This window comes from Notechis scutatus, chromosome 6 (assembly GCF_049901735.1).
Source record: "Notechis scutatus isolate UNSWTSFEM ecotype Mainland chromosome 6, rNotScu1.2, whole genome shotgun sequence".
Classification (NCBI taxonomy): Eukaryota; Metazoa; Chordata; class Lepidosauria; order Squamata; family Elapidae; genus Notechis; species Notechis scutatus.
In genome coordinates, this window is record NC_142014.1 from 32498307 (window position 1) to 32522406 (window position 24100).

The window sequence follows — 24100 nt, forward strand, 5'->3', positions numbered from 1 at the left end:
GATAAGTGGAAGGAGAATGATGAAATGTGAGCCTGGAGATGCTAACGAAGACTGCAAGGGAGGGAAAGGGGGTGAGGGGGTAACTCCCTTCCTTGCTATCTGTGCCCTTTATCCCTAATGTTGCCTCCCCCACCACATGTTTCAAGTGCCCAGCTCTGTCTACCAATATCATAACTTGCTTGTTGTGTACCAATGATTGTAAGGAAGGATTATAGAGAACTGCAACAAATATGGGTAAAATATAATTTTTAAATCTTAGGTTTGACAAGATGAAGGTTCAAACCTACCGATCAAGCATCACGCTGGGTCAAAACAAGTGGGTGAGTTGTTCTGGAACAAGGGCAAAGCCTTTGCCCCCTACCTGCAGTGCAGCCACCCTGGGGTTGCCCAGGCCTTAGGGGGCTGGCAGGAGGGCAATGGTCTTGAACTGCACAGACCACTGGAGGTTGTTCAGGCATGCCTCAGCTAGCGTGGCTGGGAGCCTTGGTGCAAAGCTGGCATCCAGGGGCAGGAGGGTGGACTACCAGAAACTCCCTTGGCAACAGCATCCCCAGAGCAAGTGAAGTGGAGCTTTTTCTGCCGGGCATTAAAGCCAAAGCCGGCTGGTTCACGGCTTTGAGGAGACTTGGCCGGTTGAGGGATGATCACCAGTTACTGCTGCTGTGCTTCTCCTGAAGCCGGGGGGTGGGCCAAGCAGCCTCTCTCTCCTTCTCCTACTTCCCTGGGAGAGCCACGTGATGCCACAGAAGGTGAGAGAGACTCTTCTGGATGGCCACCTTGCTCAAGTTCTGCCTTATGCACCTGGCCTTGTGCTATCCCGGCACAGGGAACCAGTAGAAGTAGTGCTATGGCGATCTCAGGGAGCTGCTGTGGGAGGAGCCGTCGAGCAGAGAGCAGCTTCAGGAGCAGGAATGTACAGCCTGGCCAGGGAGGAAGAGCAGGAGGCCAGGTGGCCTCTCTCTCCCCCTCTCCTACCTCCCCAGGAGAGCTGTGTGGTGCTGCAGAAGATGAGGTGCTCCTGGCCAGTCCCCCAGAGACTGCATGTGAAAGAACGATCGACCCTGGCCCCACGTCACCCAGAGAGGCCAGCAGGCAAGGCCAGTTGGCGAGGGCTCCATGTCCAACAAAGAGGACAGGTAGGGGCCTTCCTACCCTCCCTCTTTGGGCAGTTTTAGAACAAAGGGCTGGGAACTTCAAGCCAGGCACATCCCGCAGCCTCCACCTTGCCCACCCTCGCAGCTCTGGGCTGGGCAGCAGTTTGGCTTTCCCAGCTTGCCACAAACCCCACTCTCTGCCTGCCCTGCCCTTCCTTCCATGGCTGGTGGCAGAGAGGAAGGCAAGCCAGGCTGGGCTACTGCTGCTTTGCCCCCTCCCCCAACCTGCATCTTGCCTCCGTCAGGACTCTCCACAGCTGCTGGGTGGTTGCTAGCAGGTGGGATGGCCAGAGGCTGCAAGGTTGTACCACTCAAATCAACCCTCCACCAGCTGGCCCTCGCAAGCCTGCTCAGTCAGGTTGTGAGAGCTGGGCCCGAAAGATGGCCAAGATGTGCCCCCCCCGGCAGTCCTTTGGTTGAGCGTGGGAGGCCTGGAGCTGGTCTCTCTCCCCCACCATTGGCCTTACCTTTTCAGGCCAGGTGGAGAATGCCTGGGAGGGGAGAGGGGCACCCACCTTCAGGCCTCCGCCCATGAAGAGGCCACCCTGGTAGCCATGCAGTGCCAGCAGCAGCATGGTACCATGGCACCTCATGGGGACCGGGCCTGAGCCCCTCTTCACAGGAGCTCCAATGATGCCTGTGTCCTCCTTAGGGCAGAGCTGGCTCCGGGTGCTAGATTGGCCCCTGAGAAGCCCATTTTCTGCTGAGGAGCCCAGCTGAGGCCTCACTCACCACCCACTGGGGAGCCTCTATTCCAGGTGATGGATGGAGTCCTTCAGGCACTCATTTTGGCTGCCTGTTTAGTAATCCAGCCCTTCCCTCTGAATGCCTTGTTAAAACTGCTTTGGGGTTATGCTTGTGCGGATGTCACTTGCTTAGAGGGGGGAGCTTAGAGGTGCGCTGAGATGCCAAAATGGCCTCAGGAGAGGCCAGCCAAGGCAAGGAGAGGTGAGGGGTGGGGCCAGTTATTGGTGGGATCAGCCAGTTTGCCAAACTGCACACAAAGTTAACAATCAGTTCAGCTGAACTGGGCCAAACCGGTTTGCAGAGTTTGCAGCATAAATTCAAATCTAGAAAACACATATATGACAGATTCAGCAGGATCATTAATTTTTTTATAAACATGATAACATATAAAGTTTACAATACCGTTAGTAGATTCTTTCAATGTAATATAAGCAAAAACACAAGCAGCAGCTCAGAGGGCTCAGAATAGATATCAGTTTTAGTTTCAATTCTCAGCAAAGCACACAGAGCCAAACCACACCCAGGCTGTCAGCTCCCATTGGCTGGTCTGTTGCCCTGCTTATTCACTTGCTGACTTTGTTAACCATGTCTCTGCCAGTTAATGAATATACTCTGACACCATTTTTATCAGAAAGATGAAATCAGTGTTACAGATTATGCTGTAAATTCTGCCTCATGTAGGTATTCATGTGACATTAAGATCCATATAAAAAGGGGGCAGGGCTTATATTGTGACACCTCAATTCTGTCTGGTCAATCTGACCTCCTCACCTCATTACCAACAGATGCCACTAATTCTATTACTATCTATTCTGGAAGATGCTACATATCTCTATGTGATATTCTAAGCTTAGAATATGAATTGTAAACTTAGAATGCCTTGAAAACATTTTGAGACAACCATCATACCTAATAACAGAATAAGTTAAAATCTATTTCCAGTTTATTTAAGATGCAGGATTGTAAGTCCATTGCCAATACTTTTCAGACTCATGGCTATTCCATTTTATTTAGTTATCTGTTCATGCTATAATTTAGCCATATTTTCTGAGTAGGGAGTAGAACACTGGTCCTATTGATGTAGGTAAAATTGTTCTTAATGTCATCCCTTCCCATATTGCACCAACCATTTCTTTTCATTGCCCTCAACTATTTTATGTAAAACTCTGTTTGAGCTTCAGTGTTGCAACAGTTCCAGCTAGAACTGTGATTCTAGCATAGTATCTGCTCTTGCAATGAAATATTTGTATTTCCTGATTTATATAACAGAACAGATGTTTGAAATCTAACACCATTTCAAATATCCTGGTTATTGTACACTAACCAGAGTCCCTCTATAAGGGAGATAGGCAGTTCAGAAAGATGAAATATAAACAAACAAACAACATGACAAACATAAATTTGTTCCAGCATATGATTGTATTGAGTAAGGTAACATTATGTGGTGGACAAAAAAACTTTTGAGAATGCAAATCTTAGGCTAGAGAAAAAGAAACAGTAAAGGTTGTAACCAGCCATGCCAGCAAATCTGGAAAATGACATAGAGGCCATCAATTGAAGAGGTCATCCTACATGTAAAAAGCAAAGAAAAGAAGCTTAACAGAGTGTGCAACTATTGCCCAATATCTTTATTTTCACAGGGTACCAAAATAATGCTTAGATTCACTGAATACACATTACAGTCCTACAAGAAAAGGAAGATGCTTTAGAAAAGACCATAGAACAAGACACATTGATGGTTGCATGCTGGACAATTGAGAAAGACAGAAAAGAAGTCAATATGTGCCTGATTGTGTTGACCGTGTCAAGCTGTAAAAAGTGCTTAGGAAAATGGAAATCCCATAAAAACATAACACAGGATTTTACACAGCCTCAGTTCTATGGTACATGCAAAAACAGACTCGCTCCACGTCATCAAAGGAAACAAAGATATATATTCTCCTTTTACTTATTCAGCCTATATACTGAATATATATTGCAGGTGTTATGTATATGAATATATGTATATGTATTGAAGAAGAATGAGGTTTGGAGGAAGAGTTATCAATAACCTGTGATATGATGATGATACCTGAAAATTATCTGGAAGCTGTACTAATAAAAGTCAGGGACCACAATGAAAAAATGGTATTATGATTAAATATAGGTAGTCATCAACATATGACCACAATTGAGCCAAAAATTAATATTGCTAAGTGGGACATTTGATAAGTAAGTTTTGTCAAATTTCATGAGGTTTTTTTGCCACATTTGTTAAGTGAATCACTGCAATAGTTAAATTAGTTAAGTGAATCTGACATTGACTTTGCTCATCAGAAGATTGCAAAAGGTGATCACATGACCCCAGTTATGACTGTAACTGTCATCAATATGAGTTAGTTGTCAAATATCCAAATGTAAATCACATGACCATGGGGCTCTGCAATGGTCATAAGTGGGAAAAATGGTCATAAGTCACTTTTTTCAATGCCATGGTAACTTTGAATGGTCACTAAGCGTAGGTAACTTCAAATGGTTACTAAGTAGTAAGTCAAGGAGTACCTTGTATAAATTAGATATAAATTAAATATGAAAAGTATCACACTAATGAAGCAAGTGCCAATCTTAGAACTGATCATGAATATATTGAAATGAACGTCTGCCTTCTAGGATTAATCATCAACACTAGAAGAACTAGCAGTCAAGGATCTTCTATATGGACAATACCACAGACCACCTGTGATATTGTCCATACATGTGATACATGTCCATGGTATAAAGATCAGAATCATTTATGCAAAGGTTTCCAAGTAGAACATAGAACTGGCTTGGAAGAAGCAGGATAGAAAGAATATTGAATTTTGGTGTTAGAGAATATTCCTGAAAATAAACTAATGGTTGTTAATAAGTTAATCGGTTGTGAATTAATGCACCTAACAAAACCTAACTTTCTTGAGAAGTCTATGATGCTACCAAAGGTTGAATGATAAAGTCAATAAATTAGTTGGATGGATTCAATTTCACTAGAAATTGATCTATCTTTGATAGACCCAGGTTGGGAAATTTACCATAATTTGCACTGATTCTGTTGATAGAGTACATTCATAGATGCCAAGTTTCTAATCAATATATTCAGTTCAAATGTATATGTATATGATTTAAAAATTATAGCCATCATTATTATAGTTTTGGTACAGGTCCTGGAAATCATTAAAGACAAATGTTTAATAATTTAAATTTGATTTCCTTTTCCAAAAGATTGTAAATATTTTTGCCTCACAAAAGTTCATTCCATTAGAAAGGAAATGTGGTTCTGTACACATTCCAGACACTTGATATTTCACATATTCATAATCCAGATAAAGATTTCACATATTCATATAGTATATATTTGACTATATGATCTACATAGGATGTTATAGGACAAATGATGTACACAATTTGTTCCAATCTCAAGGCAATATTCAACTCACCAGCTTTAGCTACTTTACTAGTCAAGTATAATTAAATAGCTTGTAGTTTATTAGAAGTGACCTTGGCAACATGAAGCTCCAAAGCACTGGTATGGCTCAACCCTAATATTCTTCTGTGACACCACCACCATATGCACCAGTATTGTAAGGATTACACTATGAGTGACATCTTAGCTCCAGGGCTGCTTCCAGAAATTTCATTTCCAAAATCTCCCAGCAGGTTCTTGCTGAAAGCAAATTGTTCAGGACTCTTCCCCTGGGTATTTAGTGGATTATAACATTGAATGAAGCAGAAATTTGACACTCTACATAGTTTATTAACTTCTCAACTGCATAAACACACATGCCAAAACTTCACTAACAAAACACCAACTTTTGTAAAGTTGTTAAAGTGGAATATATTTAGACTTCTTTATCTCCAAATCATTAAACCTAGTCTGATCTCTTTGGTTGGCTGATAAGTTGCTAACTGAGAAAACTGCATTATTAAATAAGACACCAGGAATCAAAAATTTGTGCAATCATGCTGTACAATGATTACTTCCAATTCTCTAGAGTTTCAGGAAGATTTTTCCTAGACCATTTAAAACTTAGAAATTAAATCTGTATCTACTGTATGTAAACAATGTGCTGTACAAACTGCTTAAGTCCTGGTAGTAAAAGAGTCCTTATGCTGCACTGCAAAAATTCAAAGGAAAAAATTGTTGAATTTTGGTGCAAAAATGTTCAAAAATGTTCTGAAAATTAATATGCTAAACAAAACATAACCATTCCTAGTTTTAGATTATTCAGAACTCTAATTCCTTGGATAATTAAATTTAATAGTAACTATTCAATTAGACTATCATCAATTTTAATTTTCAGAATGACTAGACCCAAAATTTTAAGAATTCAATCAATGCCTTCAAGCAAGCCATGTGAGAGTGGTTTGAAGACCACATGGCAGCCAAACATCTGTGCTGTGAAGCAAGGAAAGTGACTGATAATGTTGTACATTCAAGATTTCTGCTGCCTGGCCAGCCACTTGGGAGACTGGCCTGAGTGTTTACTGGTTTACCATTTCTGAGATGGACTGAACAAGGAACTGTTTCGGAATTGCCTATCTCAAGGGATGCCGCCAAACCTGCAAACATGATACCATGTAGCCCCCAGGGTGGACATTGACCTGATCGAGTTCCACAAACACACTGGGCAGAGTTCCACAAACACACTGGGCAGGAGAGTCAATCCTGCAGAGAAGTGAGTGGCTCCAAGAGGGGAAAAACAGGGGGCACTTCCAGCCAAAGAAGGGAGACTTCCACCAGAACCTTGGTGGCTGCTTTTGCTGTGAAAAGGAGGGCATTGAGCTACTGAGTGTCTCATGCTGCAACCAATGATCGCTACCCTGCCTCCAAGCCAAACAAAGAAGAAAAAGACTTCACCAAAGCCAAAGGAGAAAACTTGTGCAGGGCAACAAGTTGTAGAGTTCCCCCCTCCATACAGTGAGGGGGAGGACACTCTGATCCTTCCCAAGATGAGGCCAGTCATCTACGAAAATGACAGTGACAGAGATGACCTGAAGTAAACGGCTCCATCATTCCTATGATGCTAGGGTAATGATTTTGGTGTCCTCTTCAGGTATACCTACCACGTATATTTCTGTATATGTCTTGTATATAAACCACTGTTAAATGTCTAAGTCTCTGTGTGCTGTGTTTTGCTCCTGGGTTGTCTCATAATAGTAGTCATGCTGCAAACGCTCTGACAAATCGGCAAGAGTTAGTGAAAGTCCTGAAAAATGTACCTGCAGTTGAAAAACCAAAAATGGAAACCACCAATGAACTAGAGGAAGGAGATAGCTTAGAGCCATGGATTCCCAAAGAGTAACACAACCTGGCTGAAGTCTTTAGCTGGAAGGAGTCTGACACGCTTCCACCCCACTGCCCCACAGACTGTAAAATTGAAATTGTGCCTGTGGCCAAGTTACCAAAGCCAGAGCTATATTTGATGACACCCAGGGAGATGGAGAAGCTCTATATTTTCACAGACAAAAATTAACCCAGGGCTTCATTCAGCTGGCCAAGTTGAGGATGACAGCCCCTGTTGTATGAAAAAAGGATGTGTCTTTTAGGCTATGCATTGACAATAGAGAGCTAAACTGTATATTTGTGGAAAATATGTACCTCCTCCCATTGATGAAGGACATGCTGGGGCATCTCCAAAGAGGAGGATCTTCACAAAGCTGGACTTGAAGGACGCATACTATCAAGTGATTAAGGAAGGAGATGCATGAAAAATGACATTTAACTGTCCTCTGGGCTGCTACCAGTTTCAAGTTATGCCATTTGGACTGCAGAGGCCTCTAGCAGTGAGTTCCTGAGTTTCTTAGTATCTTAGTTCTGCCCATCAGTCTCAAATGAATGGAGCCTGTGACTGCATGAATGCTTCGATGCTGCTTGAAATACCAACATGTTAAGGTATTGGAGATTTTAACAGCTGATCAGCTATTGTAAGGCTGCTGTAAATTCTGATGCAATGAGAATGAGACAGCAGGGTATTGCGGCTTTAAGACTGAGGTTGGGTCAGCAAGGTTATTGCCACTATCCATGATGGTGAACCTATGGCATGCAGAGCCATTTCCCCCGGCACGTGAGAGCTCGCCCAGAAGAGCCCCACTGTGAATGTGCACGCACCACTGCCACCCGACAGCTGATTGTGGTGATGGCTCAATAGAAACTCATATTACTATGCTGCTCCTTATATAAGAACTCTAAGCAGATTTTTACTTAATGTTACTTATTTCAGACAAGAATATATTTCCAAGTAAAAAAACCTACAACATTATTTTTTCATTTTATTTTATTTCAATCTGTTCTTAATTATTCATATATCCTGTTATATTTATTCTGTTTCATATTCTACTATTATATATTTTATTGTATCTGGACTTAGGACTGTAATTAACTGATTTGATTTGTTACCATGTTTACTATGTTTGTGTTTCTATGTACAAGTCTGCAGAAGTGCTATTGAATATTTTTGAAAAACTTAGAACAGAAAATGATTATAAAGATGTAATGTGATATATATTATGAGAGGAAGACAACTAGGCCCTAAAGTTGGTGCAGGCCTCTGCTTAACTGAAGGTCTCAAATTAACAATATATAATAACTGCTGGCTGAGCTGATTTTGCAACCATGGCAAAACAAGATTTTGCAAGCTTCGCAATATGTTACTATCTGCTACTTCTGCAAAAAGTATATATTTGCTGGACAATCAAAAATAGAGCTATTTTGGATCACAAATGTCTGGGACATTGAGAAAAAGGGGAACTGAAAGTAGCATATGGTAAATGAGTTGGCAAAGGGTTGGCATATACCTACAAGTGGGTATTAAGTGATGGACAGTATGTGGGAATAGGGAAGTACATCCAGTAAGATTACATACCACTGGGTGGGCTTCAGAAGAAGAAGGGTATAAAAGAAGGGGGTAAATTTCAAATTGGGGCCACTGATAGTAGCTATCCTTTCTGGAGTTAGCTGCTATCTCTGAACCTCATTGCAATGGGTTGTTATTAGTAAGTATTATCTTACTAGAAACGTTGTTATGTTATGATGGCTTTTCATGTTCCAAATTGCTCATGAAATAAACCTCTGATCTCAAAGTAAGATTTATTGCTTGTGGTTTGTCTGGGTATTTCCTTTACTGAATTATTTTTATAACAATACCATTGATGTTATTTAAAAAAAAAAATAGGAGTGTTAACTCCTCATGCTTGCATAGACAAGTCCCTGCAGGTTTTTTTTTTAGCAAGTTTTCAGAAGTGGTGTGCCTTTGCTTCTTCTTAGGGCTGGCTGAAAGAGAGCCAAAAGGTCACCAAGCTGGTTTCATCCTTAAGAGAGAACTATAACTCACAGTCTCCTAATTTCTAGCCTGGTGCCTTAATCACTGTATACAAGTAGCTATATGATATACTGTACATTTATATTAGAAAGAAGAGAATTGAGCCTATATTTTGTAAAGTTTAGTAGTTATAAGAGCCTTGGAATTTTTGTGTAATGGTATGCTTTCTGTTGCCTTTTCAGATTCCAATGAAATATAGGATTCATTTTAATGGTAAAAATACTGATGGCTTGAAAAAAAATAAAGTAGAGCATAATTACATATTGCCCTTAAAAATAATGAAGGATATTTAATGCATATATGTGATAATATGTATTCATAAAGAAAGCGGGTAGGGAGAGAGGAAGAAAGGAGTAATGTTACATTCAAAATATAATGACAAATAAATACAAATTTCAGATGGTCCTTGAATTATGACCATAATGAAACCTTTACTTTCCATAATGGAAATAAATGCCAGTTGTTGGCAAAAAAAAATTGTAAAATGTGTCATGTGACTATGGAGGCGGTGTTGGAACTTTGGAACTGGGATATAAGTATCTTTTGAAGATCCATTGTAACTTCAGACGTCAGTAAGCAACTGGTCATAAGTCAAAGATTACCAGTATAAACCATTTTGTCCCATGATAACATGCAATAGAAAATAATGCTATTTAAATATCACCATAGAAGTAATACATTGCTGAAATTAAGTAGAAACAACATTGAGAAAATGAGGGTTAAATCCTAATAAGAGAACAAGCTGTATAAATATACACACATATCTAAATTTGATAGAAGTAGGACTGCAGTCTTCTGCATTTTTATATCTGGAATGATAAATTTGGAATGACTTTTTAAAGTAAAGATTGGTTTTAAAGAAAACAATTAGGCAGAATAACTTGAGCAAAATTTTCCTCTAGAATAACTAACATTATTATCCCATTCCTAAAGCATTCTATACTTCACATATGCATACAGAGGTAACATAAATTACAAGAAAGAATGCTAATATATCTTAAAAACTAGCAAATTGTGCTGCATATTAAAGACTAATAGATCTAACACAAAGCTTTGTCAACTGTAAAGAATGACCCTGGTAGATATCTAAATTTCATGATATATGATTTATTCTGGACAACTTCCTTTACGAAAATTCTGCTAGTCAATGGACCTATTCCCATATGAAACAGTCATAACCAGAAGCCCATTGGAAATGCTACATGATAAATATTCCATTTAATTTAAGCTTGGCTGAACTGCCTACATTGTCTCTTAATGTAACATCTATAAAAGTTCATTGTGAATACTTGGTACCAATCTCATTAAAAATAAAATTACACTCTGTTTCAGTGGTGAAAACCTGAGACATATGCATAGAAATGAAGGGTTGTACATACTGTAATATGGAACAATGAATATTATATATAAAAAAATATAAAGACTTACGTTGACATTCCTTGCAGCACTTGTCATCTACATATGCAGGTGCAGAATTAGGAAGACAATCAGAAAGTGGGCAAATCAATGTTTCACATCGGATAGTACCATTCTAAAAAACAAAAGCTTATTTTAAAAACCATTGCCAGAACCTAGTCTATTAATTTTCCAAATAAATAAAACTGGGTAGTTGAAGATATGAATTCTTTAAAACATATCATGTCTTATATAACAGTAATTATGAAGGAGAAACACATTCTGTAAGATGATTTAGATTTCTGATAAACCATTTCAATTATTCCTAAAGATGTTCCAAATCCTGTCATTTTCAATCAAGATGTTGTATTATACTGTAATTTGAAGATTATTGACTTTTACGTTTCAGTATGATTTCTCAAAAATCAAAGTCTTTCAAATTATGGTGTAACTTTCACAGATCAATTATTATATCTATCTTATCTACTTTTGCATCTCTGTTTTTGAATTTCTCTACTTTGTTCTTAAACTGATAAGGAATAAGTGTGCAGCTATAAAGTTCTTATAAAGCATCTTTTTAGATAAGAAGTCAACTAATAATTTGAAAAGATAAAATACCATCTCCAAAATGTAAATCTCTTGGAGAAAAGCAATAGAACAGAATGTAGATGAGAGTAGCCAGCCTCACCAATGGAATGTTTTAGTAACATCATTGTGTAAATTTATTTCAAAATACCCTGTTCTTAAATGATTAATAATAACTGCATAGTTCTGAAAAAATCAAATGTAATGAGCCAACTTCCTAACCTAGTGAATACGGTATGTTCTACATGAACAATTAATATTCTTTACAACACTGACACTGTTTCACTAACACAAGGTAGAAAATCCCAATAATAGATGAATATCTCATGAAGCATTACATTGTGGTTAAACCAAAGACACATAAATGCAGCTACATTTCCTACAGCATGAAATATAATTGTGAACTGATCCTAAAGCCAACTGCTATTTTCAGTTCCACTGAAATGAATTAAATTTATTACACTTATCTCTTTGCTTTATTAACCTTTCATTCAACATTCTATAAGATTTAGCCATATTTTAATATATTCTGACCACAGATCGTATTATTCATTGTAACAGAGAAGATCAGGCTATTTCCTCAGGCATTTGGTTTAGAATGAGTTCCCTTCTGGTGACATTTAACAAATTTGGGTCCCTGTTGACTTTTTAATAGTTATACCTTCCTTGTACCTAGTATTGTTATTTTGTCTTATTTTTGTTATTGGTTCTTTCAGTGCTACCAAAGTCATGCTGTGAATCTGGAACACATATAAAATCTATTACTAAACAAACATCAGCCACAGGACAAACAGGCTGGAAGGGCAATACTTTTGCTTAACCTGATATTTCCCAACATTAGAATGTTATTGACACTTACAGCTCTGTTTCATCAAAAGTATTTTAAAAGAGAAAGTGCAACTTATATTATAATGTTAATATTTTTTTTAAATGTATACAGATTTATTTTGTTGTAGAAAACAAGACAGTATGCATATGATTTTATAATACTGATTGGCCTAATTATGGATTCCGCAATTTTTTATGGCCACTATGATTTCTTTGCTTTTAAGTGATTTGGTCTGATAATTATTTTTAATCAAAATCCATAAATATTTTAATACATAATTAGGTGCTTGAATTTTTTTTAAGTTTACACTCATACCATGCAAGTGCAGTTCTTACAGCCATCTGTCCAAGATTCAAATTCTCTGTAACTGATGCCTTTCATAGTGCAGGTTCTTTCACAATAGCACTGATCCAACTTAGTCATCCTCTGCTCAGCTCGGGACAGCTAGGTAGATGTTTCACAGAAAGAGATTTGTTAAGTACAGAAAGATTTGCCCTCACAAATCAAGCTCACTATGTAATACATCTCAATCAGCAGAAGAATATTGCTAAATGTGAAAACAGAAATTTTGATCCTAACGTGAAGTTAAAGATGAAAGCATTAAGGAAAGGTCTTAAGTTCATATGACTACTAATTCAAACATGCTGCATTTTCTCTTACGAGAAGTACCTGATTCTACATTCAAGACTTTAAATTGTGTAGCATGTCCAATTAATTATTAGGAGGGAGAAAAATAGTTCTAAACCTTATTGTTAACTTGTTCTCTTTTGCTCTTCCCCCCCTTTTAATATCAAATTTACTCACAATAAAATTTCATGCACTTAGCCTAATTGATGCTATTTCAAGTAATATCAAGTAATTAATATAGTAATACAATAATGGTAATAATGTAATCATCTAATTGTATACAATTAATCCAAGAAGATCAAGCTTTTAGTAATAATTTGAACATATGAGTATATGTGTCTGTGAATTCTTCATACAACAATGCTAAAAACAAATCATATATTCATTTATTGAATCAATCATATTTCAAATAAAGATCGTTTTCCAGAACACTGGTATTAAAAATGTCATGTCTTTTATCAATTTAAACTAATAGCAACCATGTTACTACAGTGTGAGTAAATTACCCGATACTTCCAATGAACAAATGTAATAAGAATTACTTATTTTTTAAAAAATATGATTGGTTACAATCCTGAAGCAAAAATATTTTTTAACATTTTGGAACCTTAAATTAAATAAAATTTCTATGTAAAGAATCTTTACTTAATATATTAAGAAATACTAAGTAGTTGTATGTAAAGAAGCTTTACTTAGATTTTCAATAATCTTAGACTTGCATAAAAACTTCAAATCAATTAAGTGAAAAAAGTTAGTTTTATTCAGCTCACTAAAAGCTTCTGAAGAGCTTATTACCTTTGCAGATGTTTTGGCTAAAATATCCTGCAACTCCATTATTTTCTGCACAAGACCATGGAAGTCATTACACGTTGGGCATGCTGAAATTACAAATACTGCATTGATCTCATTGCAATTACTTTAAGCAAAAAATTGCAATCTTATAATGAGAAAGCCAACTGAGTTTAATAAGAATAGCAATTCATAAGATTGTCTTTTCAGTCTACAAGTTGCATTGAACAGCAATACATTTTAAGAACCAATCTTAGTATATAAAAAATTAAACAATCCATCATACTGGATATCGTGGCATAAAAAGTAGAGGACTTACTGCGATTAAGATCTGGGCACTGAGAGATAAATCCTTGAGGCATGATAAGAAATTGCACATCTTGCATTATGCCCTGTAGCAAAGTGATACAAGAAATTTTATATTCCTGGCAATATAATATCCCAAATTTCTATATAAAACTGTCACAGTTTTAGTATACTTTTTTTGCACCTTTCTACAAACAAAAACATAGTTTCTATGAAATCATTATTTCTCTAGTTTATTTATTGTAGCATTAGAGGTAACAATGCATGCACATACTGATACATTCAACCATTTTCAGACATTTAAGATCAAATGTCAAGGTATAATTAATTAGGAAGAGACTGCTTGCTGTGAATTCACTGTCACTTTTATTTAGTTGCCAAAGGAAAGGTTTCAAGTGATCTTAAAAGCAATTTAGACATAATATGCAGTTTAACTGAATTTTGAGCCATTCATTAAAACAAAATATGGCAATATAAGTCATAACTACAATGGTGAGTTACAAGTTAATTTATTTAAGAAAATTTAGGCAAAATAATACATTGTAGATTGTATTCAAAATCACGAAGGTCTTCAACAATTATACTTCACAAATCTGTTAAGAATAATTCTACAGAAATAAGTGCAAATAAAATGATGACAGACAGTTGGAATGTCACCTTCTAAACAACTTCTAAAGCTTCCTGACTTTAACAATAAAAGAGAATATACAACCATTGGTATATATATTTAGACTAATTAGACAGCTATATTTACTCATTTCTTTTTTCATAATCCTGTGTGAATTTCAAGGGCATACTTAGTCATAAAAATACATGAAGCAATATATAGCATACAATTATTAAAGAAACAAATGATTTTGTACCAGAAAACATGGTATGATTATATTCCAAATCTCAGCAGCTGATTATTCCTGATTTCAAATCAAGCATTAGTCTTTTTTAGGAGCCACATTGATTTCAAATGTTTTGGGTATATGTGTGAAATTCAACTAAGAATAAATAAATAAAAATCCAAGTTTTAATAGTTATTTAAATGATGCATACAGACCTGAAAAAGCCATTATAATGAAAAAGCCATTATAGTGAAGCCATTATAGTGAAAGCCATTATAGTGAAACAAAATGGTAGAATAAAATACTATAAAATATATTGGTCCGAACACTTATGTGAAATTAGTTCTACCAAGATACTCAAAGTTAAGTATGAACTGAACAGAAGATATTTTAGGAATAAAGTGTATCTTCTCAATAACCCTACATGTCTAAATGTTTCTCAGCTGTATTATTTCAGATGAATTTCTTTAAACTAGAAAAGAACAGGAAATTTTCCTATAAAAGAACAGGGAATTTTCAATCTTCATTCTATTTCTATTTCTCTTTTTCTAGTTAATTCTATTAATCTTTTCCTTTATTTCTAGTCACTAGATTATGCTATAAAATTGAAAACAGATGAAAGAAAAGAAAAAGAAAGAAAAGTCTACAAGCCAGTCTAAAAACAAATCACTGTTCAATATCTTATCCTTACCCAACTTAAGTGTTCTAGGTATTCAGAAAACATGATCCTGGCCCATTCATCATGCTAGTCAAGACTGAAGAGTCCCATTGCAGAGAAACTCAAATTAAGAAAATCTAACATAAAAGCACATGAATATGATTTTATGAAAATAAATATTAAGTTCTTATCATTTATATCATTCTACAAATCTTAAATTATTTAGAGGAAGAGAATGGAACATCTATGTGGATAAGCAACTCAAAAATATGTTGTAAATGTTATTGTACCATACCCAAGTACAAAATATAAATATTTTAGGGACTACAAAAAAGGTATAATCAAATTATTCACAGTCCTCCATATTTTTAAAAATCAGTACAAATGTAATGTATTAAAATCAAACTCTGTAGTATGTAAAATACTTCCATCCTTGGCTGATAAAATAAAAATCAAACAGAGGTAATCTTTCTATTAACAAATAAATAATTTAAACTTTTGAGGAATTAAATTTTGGGTACATTTCTAGCAGTTGGGTGATATATTTTGATACATTTTGGTCAATTTTGCTGGTGGAAGGTACCACCTATAAAACATTTTATATAGGTTTTCCTTATACAATGTGGCCAATGTTCTTTTTTATTTCTCTCACATAAAATTTGCCATTTATCCAAATTAGTACCATGCCCAAAGTTTTTAGCCCACACTAACATCGTTTCTTTTACCTGCTTCTCCTCCAATTTATAGTCCAGTGAGAATCTGTATAGTTTTCTTATCAATTTATCCTCTGATTCAAGTAGTATTTCATCTAGTGTCATGAACTATTAATCCCCCATTCTTTCATATTTTTTCCATATCTTTATTGGACTTGTAGATAGACCCACCATTCCAGTTCCATCCCTTGTTCTTTTAGCTCTTGTCTTGATTTCAATTCTCCTGCTTCATTTGTAATATCTTTATATGTGATAATTTTTCCTTGACTAAAAAAGTTTGGGTGTACTAAAGCTTCAAGAGTAGATAGCCAAACTGGGGTTTCTATGTATATTTGTTGTTTGATTTTATTCCATACCAATAATAACGCCTATCTAATCTGATGTTGTTGAAAATATTGGTGGGCATCATGTCTGCCATACCATAAAAAGGCATGCCAACCTAATTGTAGATTATGTCCTTCTAACACTAATAATCTTCTATTTTTTTTAAGGTTATCCAATCCCCAAGTAAGTGTTGCTGCCTGGTAATATGTTTCCCAATCTGGTGAACTCTTTCTTTGGCATCTTGTAACAATTTTAGTTGAATCCTGGGTTTTTTCCTTTGCCATATAAAATTTAATGTTATTTTGTTCCAATCGCAAAAAAATATATATCTAATTTTATGGGTATGTTTTGAAAGAGGAAGAGTAATTTTGGCAGGACGTTAATCTTTATTATGGCTATTCTACCCATGAGAGATAACCTTAAGTTTCCCCATCTTTCCAGATCCTCTGTTATATATTTCATTAATGTGGCATAATTATCCTCCTTGATTGTTATGCATCTTGCTGATGCGTGAATAGATATTTTATTTTATTAATTATCTGAATGACCATTATCTTGGTCAATGTTTCTTTTATTTGTTCGTCATATACTTAGTGATTATTTTAGTTTTCTCTTTGTTAATTTTCAATCCGGCGACATCTCCATATTCTTCTAGTAATTCTATGAGTTTTAGTCCCTATTGTTGTGGTTCTTCCAGGATAAAAACTAGGTCATTTGCAAAGGCTTTTAATTTAAATATTTCTTTCTTAATTTCTAGACCTTTTATTGATGTTTCTTTTCTAATTATCCTTGTTAGTACTTCTAGTGTTAGTATAAACAGAAGTGGAGATAGTGGGCAACCTTGCCTCGTACCTTTTTGAATTTTAAAACTTTTCGTTGTCTCTCCATTTATTATTATTTGGGTGTTCTGCTTGTTATATATCGTCGATATTATGTTTACAGATTTCTGACCAAAATCCATTTATCTAGGTTGTTGTAGAATAAAATCCCATTTGATGTTATTGAATGCCTTTGGGGCATCCAGAAGCAGTAGTACCATCTGCTCCCCGCTATGTACTTCGTAAAATTCCATGGCATCTAAAATTACTCTTATATTATTTTTGAGTTGTCTTTTTGGTAGAAAGCCATTTTGGTCGGCATGTATAAAATCATTTAGGAATTTTTAAAATTGATCAGCTACTATTGATGCAAAAATCTTATACTCTGTGTTTAAAAGAGATATTGGTCTATAATTTTTAATAAGTGTTTGGTCTGTATTTTCTTTGGGGATAATTGTAATGGTTGCTTCTTTCCACGTTTGTGATATTTTCACCTCTTCTAGGACTGCATTGAATACTTTGAGTAATATATTTCCAAAAATTTCTTGTTGATCTTTGTACAACTCTGCCAGAGTCCATCTGGGCCTGGTTTCTTGTTGTTGGTTTTGTTTATTTATCGTCACAATTACTTCTGACAATCTTATCTCTATGTTTAACATATTTTTTGTTTCTACCGTTATTTTCAGTAATTCTGCTTCCTAATAGATATCACTTTTTCTTCTATGGTGTGGCTGTCTTCATTGCATAATTTCTCATAGAACCCCTGGATTATATTTTTTTCCTCCTCCGCATATCTTCCCTTGTTCATTCTGTAGTTTGGTGATCCAACTCTTTTCTCTCTGTTTCCTCAATTTATAGGCTAACCATCTTCCCGTTTATTGGCATTCTTGAATAAGTTTTATTTTGTCTTTTTTAGTTGTTGCACTAGTTCTTCTTTCTCAAGCAGATCAATTTTATGTTTAATTAGGTCCATTTGTTATTTTACATTTTTTGTGGTTCTTCCTTGAGTTTTGTTTCTTTTATACTCTCCTTCTAGGATTCTCTGTTGCTGCTTTTTTTTTCTTTCTTTCTTTTTGCCATGTATGCTATGGCCACCCCTCTCATGTAAACCTTTGCTGTGTCACAAGGAATTTGTAGGGATGTGTCTTCTTTCTTATTTTCTTTGAAAAAGAACCCCAATTCTTTCTCCATTTTAGACCTAAAGTCATCCTCTTTTAAAATTGATCTTTGCAGGGTCTATCTTGGATTTTTATTTCATCATTTCCAGCTAAATCTCATATTATTGTGATCTGCCCATAGGTTTGTTTCTATTTCTACTTCCTTTACTTCGGAATTAATTATCTTCGACATCCACACCATGTTGATCCTCGACCACAATTGTTGTCTGTTTCAGTAAAAGGTGTATTGCTTTTTTTCTTGATTCCTTTCTCTCCAGATGTCTTGGATGTTTAAATTTTCAGCTATTTTAAAGAAGGTTTTAGGTAATATTCTTCTTTTCCCTATTCTTGTGTTGTTTTTGTAGTCTAATGTTTTATCAATGATTGCATTAAAGTCACCTAGAATGCAAATCTTGTCATACTCTATATCTTGAATTATATTATGTAAATTTCTAAAAAATTGTTCCTGGCTCCCATTTGTTGCATAAATTTCTACTATTAATATTTTCCTATAATTTATTTCTATTTCTACCATCAAAATTCTGTTCAAGAAATAGAGCTAGAGGCAAGTGTCTGGGCAGATCACCATCCAGTGAGAGTCAAGTGGAAAGGACAAAAGAGATGGACATTAAACCAGTCAATACTAGATAGGAATTTATACAAACATTAAACCAGTCAATACTAGATAGGAATTTATACAAACTATGGTATGAGAAATGGACTTTTTAAAAAAGAAAATAGGAAAGAAGAAACCTCACTACAAAATGTGTGGGATACTGCCAAGGCGTATATTTGGGGATTAGCTATAACCTATAGCAGGAAAAAAATAAGAAAAAGAAAACAAACCAAAAGACATTAGAAGAAAACATGAAAGATTGGAATTAGAACTACAGAACCACCAAAAAAAAAAGACTTTAAAAAATCAAATGAAATTAACAAAACACAAACTGAATTTGCTACATAACGAATTGACTCAAAAAATTAAAAATGCAAAACATTTTTTTAAAAAATGCGAATAAACCTGGAATACAAATTGAAAATAGAGAAAGAAAAGAAATCGATACATGGATTAGTAGATGAGAAAGGAACACTATATCATCAAAACAAGGCTATTATGAAAAACTGTATGGGCAGACTTCTGGCTGTGCTTCCAGTGGCATTGGAGGCAAGGACCATGAGCTCTGTGGCCCTGCTCCAAACTCTCCCTGTTGGAGGGCTCCAAAAGAAGCCATAGCCACCCTGTAGGTAAAGGGGGAATCTTGCAGGTTGAGGAGAGCCGCATCTCTCCTCCGTGACTTGGAAAATCCCCCTCATCCAAAGACAAGGAGCAGTGGCAGTCAGATAACATGGCTGCCATCAAACCAGGGACAGTTCAGAACACCTAAGAAAGTGCAGGAGCGAATAGAGCAGTGAATAGAGATTGTTGCTGATTCTTCTTTTACTTAAAAACCAACCCCAAGGAATAAAAAAAATCTATGATAAGATACTCTTAAAACACAATTGTTTAGGCTGCGAAAATAAGCACTTCAGAGATTTTTGTTGAAAAGCAAGTCGAGAGTACCATCTACTAATGAAAGGAAAAGAGACTCCTAGACTCCTGGAGAGTTACAGAGGAGGTAAAGGAATTTGATATCCCATGGAGGGCTGTGACTTTTAACTCTTTGTTGTCTCACAACAATTATTGTTTCTTATTTCCAGAGGTGGAAATAAGAAAGTCATTTTACGAAAGAAGCTCTGGGAAATCAGAATAAAAGACTAAAATTACAGAGCTGACTTAAAGAACTTGGAAAATAATTTGGACTATTATAATATGGAGTAAATGTTGGAACTGGTTCATTTAAATAACTGACTACTTTGTAAGAAATGGATCTTGATTGAAATTAATATCTGCTGGAAAAAAGGCAGCATGAAAATTTGGGAGGAGAGTGCCATCTATTAATTATTAGAAAACAAAGCATACTCCTAACAACCAGATTTCTTTTGAAATATTTGAAATTTGGTGGTTGTGATCTTTAACTGGTAAGCTTTATGCTTACCAGGCAGAAATTTTATAAGAGAGATGCTGGGAAGCTAGAATAAAAGACTAAAACTACAGAGTAGACTTAAATAACTTGTAAAATACCTTGGACTATCAGAATATTGAGTAAATGCTGGAATTGGCTCATTTAAACAATTGACCTTGTTTTGAAAGAAATGGAGATTTAAGTGAAAAAGACATTTTATAAGAGAATCTGGGAAACTGGAACAAAAGACTAAAATCACAGAGCAGATTTAAAGATCTTGAAAAATACTTTGGACTATCAGAGCTGGACTTTGCTTATTTAAATAATTGATTTTGTTTGGAAAGAAATGGAAATTGAGTGAAATAAACATCTGTTGGAAAAATGAGAATTACTTAAAATTTGATAAATGTAATAGAGATTACTAATATTGTTAGTGTGAATTGGATCAATAGGAATGATACTTAGAATTAATTTTGTTTACATATATAAGGAAATGTTTAGACTGAACAAAACATTAGAATGTGCAGAAATGGATAGGCTAACACTTATAATCAAGGAAATGGAAGAAACTGAATACTTTCTGACTTGGGACTTATTTTATCAATGGCTAACTGATAAAAACTGGAGCTAGAAACAGGGGAATATATGGAAAGGATCAGTGATATAAAGAAGGTATGTTGAATTGGTTAAGCAAATAATATTGTTATTATTATTACTAACACTACCACAATCAATGTAATGAATATTGTAGACATTTTGATTGTTATTTCCTAATACTATTGACAACACACTGTTCAATTGAAATTTGAAACAGCTTTTTGTTGCTGCGCTGGTCTTGAAGTACCCAAACCCAGACGAGCCTTTCATGATCATGGCAGGTGCCAATGATGTGGCAGTAGGGGTGGTTTTACTCCAGAGGAACAGAAAGGGAAAGTTGCAACTATGTGCCTACACGTCTCGCAGGTTGTCTTGATACTGAGAGATGGTGGGCCATCTGGGAGAATGAGGCTTACACGGTCCGATGGGCTCTTGTCACTTGGAGGCAGTTCTTAGATGGCAATACAATTCCATTTGAAGTGTGGATGAACCACAACAACCTGGAGGCATTAAAGTTCCTGAGGAAGCTATCCCCTAAGCAGATCCGATAGGGTCAGTATTTTAAACACTTCAATTTCACCCTTCACTACTTGCTGGTGGGAAGAATTTCTTAGCCAATGCCCTCTTTCGCATGCTCCAGTACAGAACTACCAGAAAGAAGTAGTTAACTCCATTATCCCATCCAGGCAACTCGCAGTGCCAGCGCTGCAAGGCAGCATAGAACCGTCTCCCCACAGCCGACAGTGACGTGACCACTAAAAGATGCCTTGGGGACAGATGAATGGTTCCAGAGACATAAAGATGACCTGTTGATGAAGGAAGGCTTGGCATGGAAGGGGAGTAAAATGTACATCCCAGTCAGCCAGAGAATTTTGGTCCTGCAGAGGAACCACAATGGAAAATCTACAGGGTATTTTGGGTTTTTGAAGACCCTTCACCTGGTGAAGAGACAATTCTGGTGGCCAAAGATGGAAAAAGACATAGATGCCTATATGGCCAGCTGTCCTGTGTGTGCCTCCATGAAATGCCTATCTGGGAAGCCTCCAGACTTGCTACAGTTGGCAGCAAACCCAGCTAGCTCATGGGAGGAGATATCCATGGACTTCATTGTGGAGCTGCTTGAGAGGGCAGGGAACATAGTAATCTAGACTGTCATCAACCTGTTCTCGAAGGAAGCACACTTGTGGCATGTCTGAAGATTCCTGTCAACCATGAAGTTGGCTGAACTGTGACCATTTTATTTTGTAGTTTTTCTCTAGAGGGTTTCTTCTTCTCACTGCTTCAGGGCTGACACAGCCTGGAGCAAAGGGGCCAGGGAGGGGGGTAGAGATAGCTGGGGTGCTGTAGCCAAAATAAAATTGTTTCCCCTGGAATCAAGGATGTTGGTGCAGGTGTTTGAAAGATAGTAACTGAGGTCACCTAGCAACTGGACTACATCTGTTTGGATCATGTGATTGGTGACTCTGGGGGGAAATGACAAAGTTTTACTTTTAATTGAGTGTTAAAACTGGCAGGAACTTAGAGCTGATTTTTCACCAAGAAAATGCCAATTTGATATCTTCCAACAAAATGTTATTTGAGGAATATGCCTGCCTCAGAGTTCTTATTTAATGGGATATATTACTTGGAACCTTTACCATTTCTTCCAGCTGGACCCTAGCCAAGATATTTGTGCAGCACGTGTACAGACTACACAGAGTCCCAAAGTGTATTATCTCAGATAAGTAGGTGCAGTTCACTGCAAAATTGTGGTAGGAATTTTTAAAATTGATAGGTTCCTCCCAGGGACTTAGCTCCATCTACCATCCAACTACAAAAGGGCTGCTGAATAATATAAATTATCAGCAGACTAATTGGGTCAATCTCCTGCCTTTCGCAGAAGTGACATATAACAACAGCACAGCAGCACAGGTTTTACCCTTTCAAAGTGGCCACAGGGGATGTGGCACAGTTCATACCCATACAAGATATCTCACAGGAAGCTCCATCTTCAGTGTCATTAGTTGATTGGATGGATACTCTAAAAGCCATATGGTCCACCATGCATGAAGCACTAAATAAAATTAGGGAAAGCCAAAAAAAAAAAAAAAAAGGCAAGCAGATCAGAAAAGCCCCCCAAAGGGAATTTACAGTAAGGTAAAGTATATTTGTCCACTAAGTATCTAAATCTGAGTCAGCCTTGTAAAAAGTTAAGTCCCAAATATGTAGGACCTTTCCTAATCATCCGGATCATGAATCTAGTGACAGTGGAGCTGAAATTGCCAAGAAGCTTCAGGCAAGTTCATCTGATATTTCACTGCAGTCTTTTAAAATCCTTTTGGGGATCTGGCTTGAGGCCAGTCAAAGAACCACCTCCTCCTCCCATCATAGTAAAGGGAGAGGAGCACTATGAGATCCAAAAGATCCTCAATTTCAGATATTACAAGGAAATATTACAACAACTAGTACTGTGGAAAGGCTACCTATTAGTAGACGGAGTGGATGGTTCCTCCCAAAATGAAAGTTTCATTTTTTTCCCACCTCAAACACAAAGTCCTGAAGCAAGCCCCACAATGAATGAATGGCTGCAAAAACTGATGGATTTAGTAGAGATGGCTAAATTGACTCCTTTAATTAAAGAAAAATGGTTATTTCTACTTGGAAACCACTTCTGGAATTTGTGCTTGAGGTAGAAAAAAATGAAAGTTTGATTTTGGGTTTTATCAATTAGAATTATCAAAATGGATGGTTTATATTATTCTATAAAAGTAAAAAGTCGAGGTTAGGTGTTAATGTCTTATTTTACTGCACCAAAGGAGTTGGAAGTTAAATGTCTTTTTTCCTTTTTTTCTTTTCCTTTTCACTATCCACTTCCTTTTTCTCTTCCCTAATTTTCCTATTATTTACTTTTGTATTCTCTTTGTATGCCATGTTATAAAATATAAAAATGGAATGTTTAAGAAGTTTCACACTAGGTACCCTCAATGGCCCCAATAAGGAATGCAGCAGTAGTTAGGATGTAAGTAATAATGTGTATGTATGTTTATTGTTGTTTCGGGTCTACCCTTCTTCTGGGTGGGTGGGTGGGGGTTATGGTAAGACTGACTCAAACTTTCACCTGTTTTCCACTTCGCTGGCAGCTTGACAAAGAAAAGGGGGTGGTGAATTGGAATGCAAGAGTGGGGGGGAATGGCATCCAAGCATTGTGGGTTCCCATGAGATATTGCTCTCCCCCTCAAGGACACCCAGAGC

At 36.5% G+C, this 24100-nt stretch overlaps 1 protein-coding gene across 2 annotated transcripts in view; it reads right to left on the reverse strand.

Moving 5' to 3' along the window:
* NELL2 (neural EGFL like 2) overlaps nucleotides 1-24100 on the reverse strand; it is a 103646-nt gene that overhangs the window by 63731 nt on the left and 15815 nt on the right. For both annotated transcript variants that reach the window (XM_087967921.1, XM_026667843.2), the window contains exons 6-9: nucleotides 13780-13852; nucleotides 13467-13549; nucleotides 12360-12488; nucleotides 10664-10766 (exon numbers count right to left, since the gene is read on the reverse strand). In XM_087967921.1, the coding sequence (XP_087824047.1) occupies nucleotides 10664-10766; nucleotides 12360-12488; nucleotides 13467-13549; nucleotides 13780-13852 (388 nt within the window). The remainder of the gene's footprint in view (nucleotides 1-10663; nucleotides 10767-12359; nucleotides 12489-13466; nucleotides 13550-13779; nucleotides 13853-24100) is intronic.